General features: G+C 30.2%; 1 protein-coding gene across 1 annotated transcript in view; it reads right to left on the reverse strand.

The window, feature by feature from the left end:
- Positions 1-16,441, reverse strand: part of LOC136089017 (carbonic anhydrase 5B, mitochondrial-like) — a 62,325-nt gene extending 45,884 nt beyond the window's left edge. The window contains exons 1-2 of the mRNA XM_065814484.1: positions 16,093-16,441; positions 7,131-7,263 (exon numbers count right to left, since the gene is read on the reverse strand). Of these exons, the coding sequence (XP_065670556.1) occupies positions 7,131-7,263; positions 16,093-16,278 (319 nt within the window). The 5' untranslated portion in view covers positions 16,279-16,441. The remainder of the gene's footprint in view (positions 1-7,130; positions 7,264-16,092) is intronic.
- Positions 16,442-16,728: the final 287 nt, after the last annotated feature.

Below are 16,728 nucleotides of genomic sequence, written 5' to 3' on the forward strand. Positions count from 1 at the left end.
AAATATATTGGCAACTAAAAGAAAAAGATATTGATTTTAAATTACTATTCTATTAACTGGTCTATTATAAAAACTGTGCGTTAGGGTACATCATCCTTTCAAATTTTTCGATTTTTAATTCGGTGGATCGTTTTTATGGTGCCACTCTATGACAATAATAACTTGGGAAAAAAAATTTTTTTTTTTACCTATGCGGGATTGCACTTTTTAGGAAGATAAAATTATTTATTTAGGTATAAACGCAAGGGATGGTCATACTTTTTAAATCATTAAAATTTAAAAGTGTATAAATTTTTTTTATTTGTATTACCATATTTTATGAAAGGTGAACCATTTTTTTTTTGTGAAAAAAAGTTATTCCCGTTTAGCTTGGCGAAGGGCGACAGAAGATTAAACAAATAAGTGTTGAAATATCATAGGACATTTTAAAGAAATATCATAGGACATTTTAGAGTGTTGAAATATCATAGGACATTTTAGACAATTTAAACATTTTAAAGTGTTGAAACATTGAAGTGTTGGACATTTAAAGTGTTGAAATATCATAGGACATTTTAGACAATTTAAAATAATTGTCATATTTTAATGTTTGAGCGATGTCTTTTAAAGTTCAGACAAAATTACCATAATTAAATGTATATTTTGTAATAATGATGTTGTACTTATACTTTTGGGTAAAGTTTAAATTAGTTTAAGCCTGTTAAGTATTCGTAATTATGGCTTTATAAGTTTATGGCTTTATGAGTTTTAGAAGATTTTCTATGTGCTATATAGCACATGGGAAATCTTCTAAGACACACGTGGTTTCTTGGAAATCAAAACTGGATCAGTTATTAGATATCACATGTTGCAAGTGTAAAATTGTATTATGTAACGAGTATTGTTTGAAAAATTGTTCTTGTGGTGATCAAGTACATATTGAGTGCACTTGCATCAAAGAGAAAAAAATTCCCAAGTTTGAACATTCTTGGCTTATTGTCGAAAGGGATTGAAAAAAAGGGATTTCAAACAACAGACAGGTTTAAATGATAATAAAGAGTTAGATTTTGCTACAGAAAAAAGAATGTATTGAAAGCAGTGGCGGATCCAGGTCATTTTCCTAGGGAGGAGAAGGAAGCGGGGGTAATTTGACTAACAAAAAAAATCCACTTTTTTTTCTTCAGATAAACTACTGTTTTATTTGATTATTTTAAATGTTTTTAGAAAAGTTTGCTGATAAATATATTGAATGTATCTGTATATAAATATCTTGAAAAATCAAATGTTAAAAATAAATATTTAGTCTGTAATAAGGGACAGATTTATATCTTCGAGAGCCCTAGACAAAAAAGATTTTTTGGGGCCCTAAATACTCCTAAATACCACAATAGTTTTCCCACGATACCCCATTTAAAATTAGGGCCCGCTAAAGTTACGGTGGACAGGCTGCAGTTTTGTCTGCCTATAGATAAATCTGGCACTGTCTATAATGTGCAAATCATCAACAGTATTTATGTTGGGCAGCCCTTTCATAAAACTCAGTATATTAGTTATGGATTCTGTTAACTTTGTCTTTGTTTTATTTAATAAATTTCTAGGTATTGCTACATTTAATTCAAAAGAGTTCCAGGTTTCATCAGAAAATCTGAACTGTAAATCTAAAAGTATGCTATCAAGTAACAATAAATAAAAATTGTCTCTATAGTAAGTTAGAGGATCGTTGGTATTGAGATTTACATGATTAGTTTGTTTTCCTGTAATTCGTGGAATCTTGATTTTTGAACCTAAGTCTTCTAGTAACTTTGATGCTGTCATAAATATAGCATTAAAGTCTTCTTCATTTTGTTTTTTTAATTTAATATCTTTATGGTATATTTAAAAATAGTTTTATCACATTCCTTATACAATAACTTTTTTTGAAGAGCTTTTCTTAAAGCGACTGTGTTATTTAACACATTGAACGTAATGAACAAAGTGCCATTACCAATAAGGACTCAGATATTGCATTTTTTAGTAATGCGGCCTTTGTTGAAAAATCCCGTTCATTCCACTGAGATATCAAATCAAGTATTTCTACTATATCTATTAAACAAAATCTAAAACTTAACACAGAATCATGCCGTTCAATCCATCTCGTTTCGCATAAGCTTGTAAGAATTCCCTAATTTATATATTTAAGAACGTTACTTCGCTTCGGCGAAGCCTTAAAAAATGGTATTACTTCTTTCATTGTGCCAATTTTTTACAGCTCGCACAAACGAACATTTGGAAATTGTTAAGTTTAAAGCATGGTTATAACATGGACTTTTTATTGCGTTTGGTAGGATCTTCTGTAATTTCGTGACTGCTTTCTTGTTTTCACCTAACATGAGGCAGCATCCATCTGTATTTATAACCACCACAATCCTTTAAATTGAAGTCAAATTTTGTCAATATATTTGCAACTGTGTTTGCTAGCAATTCTCCATTTAATACAGGTTCATAAGTAAAATCAGAATAATTTTCAGTATGGCAGTTTACAAAACCAATGAAATCAACACAGATTTCACAGGTATTAACATCAATATATCTTAATAGGACTTTCATTTGAGAACTATGACTGGTATCCGTTGTTTCATCAAATATAACGCTGTTAAATTTTCCTTTAAAAATTCTTGTTTTAATTCTTGAATTTGTTGAGCTCATTGTTAAATTATTTTATTTTAATTACTTTTTAAATACACAATACTTATGCATGTTGCGTTAGAATTACAGTTATTTAAATGTTTTTTTAAAATAAGCACTCACTCGAAAGTGAAGTAATTCCCGAAGATAGCCATCATTAACTACTGAATAGTTTTGATTTATTTTAAAGATCTGCTCATCATTGTGATGACCTCGCAATTAATTAAGAATTATTATAGATTCAATTATAGACTTAATCGCTTTCGATTTTCTTTAGCCTGTTTAAGTCTTTCTTCGTTAACTAAATTACATACATCTGTAGACGAACATTTATATGTTCTGATGAAATCTGATGCTGCCAACATAGCAACTTTGTGATACGCATTGTAATCATTTAATTGTAAGTCTCCATCCTTATCCAAAAACTTTGAATAACTTTTAAGAGGTAAAGTAACTATCTTGAGTAATTGCACTTGACCGTGTATTCCCCCTAATATGCACTTGATTGTGTATTCCCCTAACTTTTGCAAAAGGAAAGCAATACTTACAAAAAATTTCATAAAAGCATTCTGAAATCATTATCTACGGAAATTTATGTACACGTTTCTCAGACAAAAAGCAATTAACATTCTTACCCTTCTTTAAATGCACAGAATATGGATATTAGTAACTTGGACCATGAAACCGATTGCATTTCAATACCCGGTATTTGTCATGTTTAGTTACCCGACGTGTTAAAAATGCCTAAACGTCTATAAGCAAACAGCTCTCCGCCTTTTGTCGCGGGTATTGAATCTTCTTTATTAATTTCTGCGTTAGTTTTACTTGTAAAATTAGCAGCTTCCATACCGAGTCTAAGTTCTGGAAAAAAAAGCACTAAGTTTCATTGTAATTTGATTATTTTCAGCCCCGCCAATAAATGCACAATTGATGATGAAATGGGTGATGGCACTGAAGGTAAAGGTAAAACGATAGAACCAGCATGGTCCTGATTTGGTAGAATTTTAATTTTTTTGACAATATAGTCATCTAAAGAGCTTGTCCTCTTTACCCTGTAGGTCATTGTAGTTAATAAAAATAATTTCATTTAACATAGTAAAAATCATTTGTCATTTATTTATTTAAAATAGTAATAAACGCACTTTTGTTTTCTAAATAAGAAACTAATTCATTTACTATTTCAAAAAAAAAACTCTTTGTATCTTCTTTAAATACAACTTGAAGTGTAAATAAGTGAAATATAAGTTGAAGTGTTAGAACTTCAATTGTTGAAAAATACTTTTTTATTGAAATTTTAACGACCAAAACGACATCGCGTATATAAATTATACTACAAATTAAAATTAAATAATAAAAAAAAATTTACCATTAAAACCAAATCTATATTTTTTTTTTCGAAAGTTTCTACAAACGGTTTATCATATTTTTTCAAAATTTTTCAAAATAGAACAATAGTAATTTTATTGTTTTTTACAGTTACTTAATTATATAATAGAATGAATTAATGATGATAGCTTAATGATTGATAAAATGTTTAGAAACTTTCATCGTTTTTCTTTGATATCGTAAAAATGTGAAAAATGCAACAATAGATTTTTTTTGTAATGCTATGAAATAGTTTTAGTTTTGCAAAAAAAAAATGTAAAATAGTTAGCTGCAGAATAATTTTTTGTATTTTGTTATTTTTTTACAAATTTTTCAATAATATTTTGAAGTTTGACATTTCTTAGGATAAGGTAGTTACCCCTATACCCCCTTTGTATTTGCCACTAATAGGAAGTCTTGAGAAGAGAAGAAATTAGAAATGAAAAAAAAAAAAAAATATAGAAAATAACAATGCTGATGAATGTTTCCTTGATGATGATTTAGTACTGAAGAGGTTTCATTAAGTTATGATATTTCACTAGCAGCAATGTCAAAGGTCAACTGCTAAAGCCATACCACCAAGCAAACCAGCTAAAAAAGCAGTATTTGATCTTTAGAATTATATGGTTCTAAGGGGAATCCATGAGTCCTTAAAAGTTGTAGGTAGGGATTCTAAAAACTCCATGACAGGAAAAGATGGAGGTTTGCTATCAAATTGGTTAGGAGGAAATTATTCTGGTCCATTTGTATGCTGCATTGTAATGAATTACCATTGAAGTATATAATTGAATCGGTGAAAAGAAGAACAGTACTAGTCCAATATTTTCATTTTGAGATAATCAATGTTTAAGCTTTAAACAGTTACCGTTTTTAAACTATTTATTAATCTACTTTATTGCAAAAAATAATGAAAAAAAGACGGACCAGTACTATTTTTGTAGTACATAGAGAGATTGACATCGACAAGTTAAATAAAAATATAAAAAAAAGTGCAAATAACAAAAATGGACGAGTACTGTTCTTCTCACCAATTCAATTGTTGAACAGGATGGTTCGACTAATTCAAAGGATGGTTTTACTGGCCTTAATCGTAAGGTTCTATCTAAAGTTAATCACATAAAAAGATTTGAAACGTTTGAACCTGTAGAACAGCTGGAACCTTTGATTAAAATTCCGGAAAAAGTTCTCAAAACAATGTCAACAGATGCAGCTCTCTGTTATAAGTTGGCAAGATGAACATCTTTCTAAAGCAAAGTGTGGAATTATTTGCCACAGCAGATGGCTTACCACAGCAGAAGCTATCATTTTCCTCTATATGAGTGATCACATGTTTACTGGTGACTTGTTTTAAAACTCCGTACTTTCCTCTTCACACACAATCTTGTGAAAGAGCTGTAAAAAAAGAGGATATTGAAGCCGCAGTTTCTGTTTGTGGTTTTAAAAAGAGAGACGGTTTTGTGAGAGCAAAAATGACTAATAGAAAAACTTTACCCGAGCTTAATTCAATAAAAGATTTTAGTAGCCTCTTTTTAACAACATTGTAAATAAAAAAATATTTATAAATAAAGCATTTTTTTAAGTGTTTCATTCCCGATCAAATTGCTCTCTAGATAAGATAATTGTAACATTTTGATTTGTTATTTTCGTTCATCTATTTAGATAAGATAATTGTAACATTTTGATTTGTTATTTGCGTTCATCTATTTAGATAAGATAATTGTAACATTTTGATTTGTTATTTTCGTTCATCTATTTAGAAAAATGTATAGCTCAAATAAAAGTAACTAAAAATGTTAAATTTCAATGTCTAAATTGATTTGCTTTTTTATGATTTTAAGCTAAAAAAGAAAGCAAAGAAAATCTTCTTTTAAACGCCCTTCGCCCCGCTAAGATTTTTTTTCAAAAAAAATTATTCACGTTTCATAATATATGGTAATATATTAAAAAAATCTACACAGTTTCAGATTTCAAAAATTTTAAAAGTATGATTCGCCCTTGATTTATGCTTAAAATTAACTATTTTACCATCCCAAAAAGTGCAACACCGCATAGGTGAAAAAAAAAATTTTTTTCAAATTTTCCCACAGGTTATTATTCACATATAGTGGCACTATAAAAAATCATCCGCCAAATTGAAAATCAAAAATTTTGGAAGTATGATGTACTTTACTGCGCATGCCTCTATTAATATTTCCTAAAAATCTATGCTATGTTTGCAATTATTTAAAACTATTACCTATTTACTTCAAGAAAGTTTACTTAACATAAATATGAATTAATTTCTAAATGCAGACACTAAAATAAACACCTTTTAAAAAATTATGAAAACAAATGATCAAACCAAAATTTTCCTAATTCTAAAGAATTCTTTTCACATTTAATTTGTTGAAAAAATAATGTAGTTGTAACTTCCTGGTTAATAATGTAGTTGTAACTTTCTCATTGCAAAATAACTACAACTATAATAAAATAAGAAATATAATAATTTCCAACTTCCTGTAAATTATTTTTCCAATAATTTAAATTTTTTGATATTTAAACATTGTTGAAATTAAACGAAATCCTCCCGACAAACTAGAAGGAGACTCAAGGGCGTCCCGAAGAGGTCTTTCACGAAGAGAGGGAGGGGGTGTATGTGACAAAAAAGAAAGAAAAAAAAAGAAGGTCCTCGATATTTGACATTTGCCAACTATACTTTAAAACTTGCCAACTGAAATGCTAAATGTGCTAGCTCAAATGCATATATAATAGCTTTGGGGCACACCCCCTAGACCCCCGCTCGGGACGGCCCTTGGAGACTGTCGAAGAAAATAATTAGACAAGTGGTTTTACTAACTTATGTTTATATATATATATATATATATATATATATATATATATATATATATATTTATATATATACATATATGTATGTATATATATATATATATATATATATATATATATATATATATATATATATATATATATATGTGTGTATATAAACATATAAACATATATATATATATATGTTTATATATATATATATATATATATATATATATATATATATATATATATATATATATATATATATATATATATATATATATATACATATTTAAAATAATAATAATACTTGCCGTTAATGAAACTTTTGTATGATTGCGAATCATCTGAAAGGGTTGTGCATTCAATTGTGTTAACACAATCTTCATCACTACTACATCGTACTTTTATATTCAAACCATTTTGACTTGAGTAGCACCACTCTCTCTTAAAAGTATGAAACAATGAAAAAGAATGGTATTCTACTTATCTTATGAATGGTATTCTACTATCTTATGACAGTAGAATACCATTCATAGATAGAAACAATGGTATTCTACTATCTTATGGTAAAAATTAAATATTTAAGAAAAGAAAAACAAACATTTAAAAATAAGTTTACATATATCGATTCGCATGTAGGTATTAGCGTAAATAAATGTACATACATCAACTGACATATGAGGATAGGCGTACATAAATGTAAGTAGAGTTATAAAGATTTGGATAAGGTTCAGAGATCAACCAGATCAATCACTAATGCTTTTTCGCCCAGGGTTGTTTCGTCATATTTTGTCTCTATGACTTGTCGACGTAACTCCACATTTTCTGTCAACTTAATTTGAGATAATTTTATGTTTAAATTGATTTCCTCCGACATAATGTTTTTCAGACATATTTTCTATGGACATATTTTGACAAAAATTTGTGGCATATTTTCTGCTCTATACTCTTAGAGAAAAAATCAATCTTACAAATTTATAGCGCAGTTAAGATTAGCTTAAAAAGCAAAATGAACAAATGTTAAATTTGTTTTTATTGCAATCAATGCTTCATTATTTATGACACATAATATTATATTTTTGATACACAAAAATACGTTGGAAACATTTACTTCGGAAAATATGTCTCAGACATAAAATAATTTATGCAAATTTATGTCAAAATATGTTAAGAAAATAAGTCAGACATATAATGTAAGGTAAAAACATGTCTTTGATATATTTGTAAGATGACAACCCTAGGCATTGCAAAAGTTTAACCCTTTAAAGTGAGGGGGTAAAGAACGCTTGTATTTATTGAAATCTACAATTCATATATACTAATTAGGGTCCAGTAACAGAGAATACAATTTTTTTCATTAAATTAGGTTTATCGTTGCAATGGAAACTGACGTGGGACTAATATGTCCCGTCAGGAAAAATTTTTGTTGTTAAATACGTTTAATATTATCAGGGTTGTTTTATGTTTACAAATGCATTGTTTCCTTACAAAATAACCCTGATAAACGTCACAATTAGTTATTATTTAGGAAAATATGGTATAGTAAATATTGAAAATAAAATAAATACGTAAAAAATAATTTTAAATGTATATGATGAATTATAACATTGTCTTAATCGATCCCCGTTATTTAAAAGATCATAATTATTAACATATTAGCAAATTATTATTTTGATTCCTTTGCCAAAAAAAATCGTTTTACAAAATAGGCAGGGGTAAAAATTATAATTATTTACCAATAGAAACATCATGGGCACATGTGGCGCCTGTTTTTAGCAACCATTTACACTTTTATATATCATTTATTTTGAGATGTATAATGGAGCCGATAAAGCCAAATAAATTTTATATATATTAACATACTTAGTAATGAGTACTAAGTGCGTTTTAAGGAAAAAGTACTTGTGATGATATGAGTGTGTGTTTATAAGTGAAAAAGAGTTAAAATTAAAATATTAAATAAAGACAAATGTTAAAAATAAAAAATTCTAAGTTAAAAAACTTTATTGAAGAATCTATAACTACATTGCAAGTAAATTGTCTTTGATCATTCATCAGCTGACTGATCAACTGACTGATCAGCTGAGAATTGACTTCAATAAAAACCTTGAATATAGATCAACATATAACTGTCTATATGCAAATACGGCTTTTATATTTCTATACAGCTTTTCTACATAACTGTTCAACATTCAATCGAGTGCCATTACATATTCCTTTCTTTGGATTAAGATTTGTTAAGAGAATAATGATAACGCCTTACTTTAAAAGGAAGACATGTGGCGGTATTCCCAAGATGTTTGATTGTTTATAAATTTGATGGAAAAGTTGAGTACATTATTTGGATCTTTGCTATTTAATCAGCACTGTAATATATCTGCGCTTCACTAGTTATCGAATTGATTGTCCCTCTGTTCATTTCAATAAGTGTTTTTCCCGATCTACCTTTTCCATCAAGACAGAAAAGTTTTAAAACTCCGTTAGTAATTTTAATTGCAAGCATGATACTTGTAAATGCCATCATTTGTGCTGGATTGAGAAATTCAAATTGTATTGTTTCTTGTCTAAACTCTTCATCTTGATCGTAGTCATCTTCTTTAGCTGCATCTCCTAATGGCATAGGCAACCAGCTGATGAACATAACATTAAGTGCTAGCCTAAAGTATAATTGATGTCATGAAGCGACTAGTTAATTGCCACTTCATCATGTGAGTGCATTTCTAAATGATCTTGCCAAAGTTTAAGAGGCTGCTTAGACTGACAAAATAAGCAAATGTAGGCAAACGTTTCTGTCATTTGTTTAGGCATTAGATAAGTTCTACTTATAATTGGATTTAATAATATTTTGAGCTATTGCTGCTTTGAATGTTTTTAAAATTACACGTAAAAGAATACGTAAATAAAAGCGCTCTTTGTCTTTGAAACTAACTGTATACTTGCGAGCGACAATTTTTGCGTGGTCTCTTTGTCTTTTTTGCCATTTGCCGCGCACATAAGTATAATGATATGGAATATCTGTATAGACAAATTGTCGTGTATCACAATCATTAGTATTCAAATCATAAAATCTCTACAATTTGGTTTATTCGTTTGAGCGGCCTGCAACGCCTCGTGACCATCCTCGAAAATAATTCGTTGCTGATTTAGAAAATGATCTGGGAGATTCATAACTGCTAGTAAACGGTGGTGCATTTTTGATTCTTTCAAACGCCAAATTGTTTCATGAGCACTCACATTTTGACAATCAATGAAGTTTGATATTTTAGTTAAATGAAATTCCGGTTGCCCATTAAATGTTATGCTCACATTCGCACAAACAAATACTTTGAAGATGTTCTTATAAATGTATTTAACAAATCTGACATTTAAAAGTGTGTGACCATTAAAAGTTTTAGAAAATTGTTTTCAGCATTGGCCATATTTCATGTAAAGTGAGTGAGAATGATTTGGACCCGTTTGACCATTAACTTATTTTCATGTACATGTTTTCAGCTATTTTACGCCAGCCAGGATTCGCTGTAAATGTTATAAATAAATTAGGTGCACCATGTTTTGCGAACACTGACATTGCATTATAACATCTTTCTTTTGTGCTTTGTGGAGATCCTTTATAACTAGATGGAGAAATGACCGAAACTCATGCTGCGACGTTAGCTTTTTGCACTAAGTTCTGTGTATGATCAACGAGACCTTGGTAGCATTCTGCTCGTAATTGTTTTTAATTTTGGCAAATGAAGCTGAGATTATTTGCTTAGACCTGCAATCAGTCTACCAACCATTGTTGCAACAATTTGCCTGCACTCATAATTAAATTTAAATTGTTTCTAACTGCTGTAAAGGAACATTTGTATTGAAACATCTTGACGTTGTTTCAACAGCTTAATTTGTAACAACCCCCGTGTACGTTACACAATGCCAATTAGCACAATTCCAATTAGACTACCATCTTGTTTTACCATAGGGAAAAAGACGTCTTAAAGTCATGTTTGGGCTCATAATGTTTAGAATAATAAATTTATTATTTAAATCTTATGTATTTTTTGAATATAAGTGTATATCACAATGAAACGGTGGCTCACTATCCTCATTCACAAAAACCATCGCTACTTCGTTGCTTTTTGGAGTATTATATTGTCGTTGATCTGACTGGCAGTCTCTTCTTGATAACATGCTCACAATTGGAACTGTTTCTTCTGCTTCGGCAGCACGAATTTTTTCTTGAGCTTCGACATCTCTCATTAATAGGTGGCTTTGAGCTAGTCTATTGTGCAGAAGAAAGAAGCTATCAAGCTGATATAGCAACTCGATAATTTTTAATGGCTGCATGTTGTTGACGAATTTATGTTGGTTGTTTGCTATCGAGTGCCTAGAGTTGTGCAAATTGTGGTGCCTGATTGTTAATTGGCTGTATTTGAAAGATGCAATGGTTATGATATTTAGCCGTGAATTTAGTAAACTAAAGAGCCGCAACCTGGCAAATCAATGCACCCAAATTTTTGCATTCATTGAAGTGAAAGAAGTAGCACTATTATTTAATCGTATTTCATTTCCAAAATGTTTGCGATCTGGGTTTCAATATCACATAGATTCACCATCTTCAAAAATTCCCTATCATGTCCCTGGTAGTACCGCGGTCAACTTGTTTCTCCGCGCAGCGGCATTTTTATATTAAAGCTTGTGTTTTTGGAATAAAACACAAAATTTAATATAAGGTCCTGAGGCGTCAAATTGGCGTCATATCTTTGCTGTGATGCGGCATGCACACTATGGAAAACGACTAATTCTTTTGGTGTCATGTAAATAAACGTTCTAGAAGCATTATTTGAGTAAATCAAATCAAATTTATTCTGAATAAAAGATCTTACATCAAGGATATTTACAAATAGTAATGATACTAACCTCAAGTAAACACCTATAAACGCTCTGATGCGGCAATGCAAACCAGCTGCTTGTAGAGGAGTAAGTTGGGAGAATGATTCTCAACTATTTATTGGACTATTCAAATTGATATTTAAATTTTTCACTGGAAGATGATTTCTAAACAAAATCGGTTGGTAGATCTAACATAATGCGTTACAAAATCGGTTGGCAGATGTAAACATAACTACAAAGTTGGTCGATATTTTTGGTCGTCCTTTTTTTTTATTTGTTTGAATTAAAGCTTTTTCATTTGAACAAATTTTAATTGTTTAAGTGATGATTAAATTAAACAATTGCGAAATCATTTTATCATAGCCAACAATATTAGGAATATAAAACAAAAAAATATTACTATAAAATATGGTAAAGTTCACTAAACTTGTCAAAGTTGTTAAAACTAAACTTTTTATGTCATTAAAAGAGTACCTCCCTTACTAAATTATTAAGGGATTAATGTACGCTTACTACGGCAATGGCTAAACAAAGCATCTAATGTAGGTGCATTCTGCTCCCTCTATGGCAAAACATCTTAGTCAATATATGTTCACTTTGCTACGACGATGGCAAATAAGTCGATATAGATTCACTTACTGTGCCTATTCCTAAATAATTAGTTAATAAATTTACACTTAAATGCGCGTAAAAAATGTTACACTCATCTAAGTTATTTATTAACAGAATTTCTTAAATATATATTAACCGCCTTTTTATTTATTAAAATATTATTTATTATTATTAATATATTAGCATCAATTAACTAATTAATGAAAAGTGCTTAAAAAAAACAAAACGAAAAAGGACTCGAAAGTAATTGATAACCACTACACAACACAATACTGTAATTTAATAAGTCAATCTTCTATATATATAAAGGGCAATGTGTGTGTGTGTGTTTGTTTGTTTGTTCTCTATAGAAATCCAAACCGCCGGACCGATCTCGATGAAATTTGGCATGGGGGTAGTCCTCGAGGGGGAGAAGGTTCTTAGCTGGGTTTTGACCCCGTACCCCAACCCCCGGGGTCAGGGGGCTCAAAAATGGGCCCCCCTGACCCAGGGGTCAGGGGGGCCCATTATTTGGGCCCATTTTTGTGTACAGATATCAGGTAAGCCAGTTTAAATATTGGCCCGGGCAACGCCGGGTAACTCCAGCTATCTTATCTTCTTATCTTATCTTAATCTTAATATATATAAAGGGCAATGTGTGTTAGTGTGTGTGTTCGTTTGTTTGTTCTCTATAGAAATCCACCGATCTCGATGAAATTTGGCATGGGGGTAGTCCTCGAGGGGGAGAAGGTTCTTAGCTGGGTTTTGACCCCATACCCCGACCCCCGGGGTCAGGGTGGACCATTTTTTGGGCCCATTTTTGTGTACAGATATCAGGTAAGCCAGTTTAAATATTGGCCCGGGTATATAAATATTGGCCCTGGGTATATATATATATATATATATATATATATATATATATATATATATATATATATATATATATATATATATATATATATATATATATATATATATATATATATGTATATATATATATATATATGTATATATATATATGTATATACATATATATATATATATATATATATATATATATATATATATATATATATATTATATATATATATATATATATATATATAAATTATGTTAGTGTATTCTACAAACAGAGTGCTCAATGTTCTAAAAGAACAGAGCAATATATATATATATATATATATATATATATATATAAAATATATATATATAAAAACGAAACGAACTATACTACTACAGCAAACAGTTCAGGAGTTTGGAGTCATAGCATGCCATGACATGAGCAATCAGCTGACAGGTGACAGCACACAGGCAGAATTTCGTTGACAAGTGCCATTTTGCAGCGGACAAAACAAGTGCAACTTTTTTGGTTTGTTTCATTTTCTTAAGTCTGGTCTGTGTCAACGTCACGGAAGTTTTTTAATAATTAAAGAAAGTATCCAGAAGTTTCCAGAAGTTTCCAGAAGCATGCAGAAGCTTCCAGAAGTTTCCAGAAGAAGCATCTGAAAGCATCCAGTAGCATCCAGAAATATCCAGAAACATTCAGAAGCATCCAGACGCATCCAGAAGCTTCCAGAAGCATCGAAAAGAAGCATCTAGAATCTTCCAGAACAGGTTAACACAGGTTAATTTTACTATATAAAAGACATGTAAATCGACATGTAATTCAGTCAGTATATGGAAGTCAATCAGTCAGTATTATCAAGACAGTTTATCGAAGTGAGTTTTATCAAAGTGTTTTATCGAAGAACATCAATACAAGAAGTGAAATACAACAAGTGTTTCATTACATCAATACGGTCCACATCCAACCAAGACGTTGTGTTCCACAGAGCATTATTGTATCATTAAAAGGTAAATGTAACTCGGTAAGCCTTGAGAAGCGTGATTATTTATTTTTATTATTTTTATGATTTCAGATGCAAAAATGGCTCCCGACAGTCTTGGATTGGAACTAAGAAAGAAAATTATTGGCGATTACGTAAGTGGAATGTCACAAAAAAGTATTTGTGATAAATATTGCGTGAAAAAATGGACCGTATCAAGACTATGTTCCAAATATCGTTCTACGGGGAAGTTGGCAGCAGATAACAAAGATGGAAGACCGCGTCCCACCACTTCTAGAGAGGATTCTATGATCGTCAGATCCTGCCTGTATCGGACCGAGCAATCAGACGACGTGCTGTTGAAGCCGGATTGTTTTCTCGATGCCCTGCAAAGAAACCGCTGATTTCACTAAAAAGCCAGAAGAAAAGACTCCTGTTTGCTACATCTCATATTGACTGGAATGTGCAGAAATGGCGAACTGTCCTGTTCAGTGATGAATCGAAGTTCAACATCATTGGGAGCGATGGCATTTGCCGTGTACGTCGACCGGCCGGAAAACGTCTCGATTTACGTTACTGCCATAAGACCGTGAAGCATGGTGGAGACAATGTAATGGTCTGGGGATGTTTTTCTGCTAACGGTCTAGGTCCAATACATCGAAACGATGGAATAATGGACCGTTTCATGTATAAAAATATCCTGAAAGTTGTTATGTTACCTCATGCTGAATGGAATATGCCAATAAAATGGGTTTTTCAGCAAGACAACGATCCGAAACACACTGCAAAAGTAGTCAAGCAGTGGTTTCAAGACAACCACCTATCGGTGATGGATTGGCCGCCTCAATCTCCGGATCTCAACCCTATCGAGAACCTTTGGAAGATCGTCAACCGCAGAATTAATCGTGAAGGTGTTCGTAATAAGGATCATCTGTTTGAACAAATCCAAAAGGCCTGGGCAGCGATTCCACAAAGTTTCATTGATTACCTGATCGAATCTATGCCTCGAAGATGCAAGGCTGTGATCGACAACAAAGGATTCGCCACGCAATATTGATAGCGAAATACAGCTTGGTCAACATTTTGTCGAGTTGCACTTGTTTTGTCTAGAAGGAATTCAACTTTTTTTAATACTTTTGATTAATTGATTAATTTTCGTGTACAAAAAATGAACTTTGTGATGAATAAAACTTGAAGAACTTTGTCTCTAAACAGTTACATAGTTATTTCTCTAAATTGAAAAAATGCAGCACTTTTATATAAAGAAACTAAATTAGCATTATTTGGTTGCACTCGTTTTGTCCGATTATATATATATATATATATATATATATATATATATATATATATATATATATATATATATATATATATATATATATATATATATATATATATAAAATAAAACAAATGATATATTATAACAAAAATAAATTTTGTATAATAAAACAAAGCAATGTATAGCAATAGTTTTACAGCATTTAAAGTGTTTTTATTTTTTAATAAAAAAATTGCAAAGAAGTCAAAGTTTAACTGTTTATAAATAAATGTATAATGGTTGCATTGTTACATAAATGCAACAATGGTTGCAACTTTTTCTAAAATTTAAAACAATTTTAGAAAACTTAAATATTACTTCTTTAATATATATATAAACAAATTAATTTTTTATTTTATCCTTTGTGTTATAAATTCAGAGTCGAGGTAAGACTCCTTAATTCTACCCCGAAGTGTCGGGTTCAGCAATATTATAGGGCTATTTTCTAAATTTATAGATCTTTATTATTACTTTTTAATAATACCTAAAATTGGGGCGCTATGAGTTACGGTAATGTGTTGTGTAGTGACGCATATTTGTCACACATATATAAGCGTTTTTTGGTAGTTTTATTTTAAGACTTCATAAAAAAAACTTAGGATGTAAGTTGATCCAACAAATAATGCATAACACATAGAAATCTTGTCCTAAGTGAATCATAAGTACCTTTTTATTGATAATCTTAATACAGTAGTTTTCTTCTAAATTACAAACGTATTCAATAACTTCTGTGTTGTTATTAACATCTTTTGAGCCTTCGGCTGTAGAAGGGACAACAGTCACAATAATAGTCAACAATGTGTAAAAAAAAATGTTTTTCATTTCCTTTTTTCTCTTCTTTTGTGTTAGCATATAAAAATAATAAATAAGAGACTTTCAAAATAATTTTTATCTAGCCGAGAAAATATAACTATAAAACATATCATAAACAAAACAATTTTTTTGTGTGTGTTTTTTTGTTTGGTTTTGTGCAACCAATAAATTTATGTAAAGCAAAGAGTTACATAAAATTTATAAAATATTCAGCTCGAAACTCAATTTATTCGAAACTCGCCTTAAAACATTAATCGAAACTATTCGATATGCTTTAATGCACAAAAATAATAAAAAATGCACCATAAATTGCACCCATAATAAAATGCTATAAACGCAAAGTACCTAATAAACCTCTTAAATGACATTTATTAGACCATTTCATAAGAAAAAATAGTATTTCAGTAAGGAAACAAAAATTATAAACAAAATTTTCTGGTGCTATTTCAACTTTTTTTTTTTTTTTACAATTTTAAAGGAGTCATAATA

Source organism: Hydra vulgaris, chromosome 12 (genome assembly GCF_038396675.1).
Source record: "Hydra vulgaris chromosome 12, alternate assembly HydraT2T_AEP".
NCBI classification, from domain to species: domain Eukaryota; kingdom Metazoa; phylum Cnidaria; class Hydrozoa; order Anthoathecata; family Hydridae; genus Hydra; species Hydra vulgaris.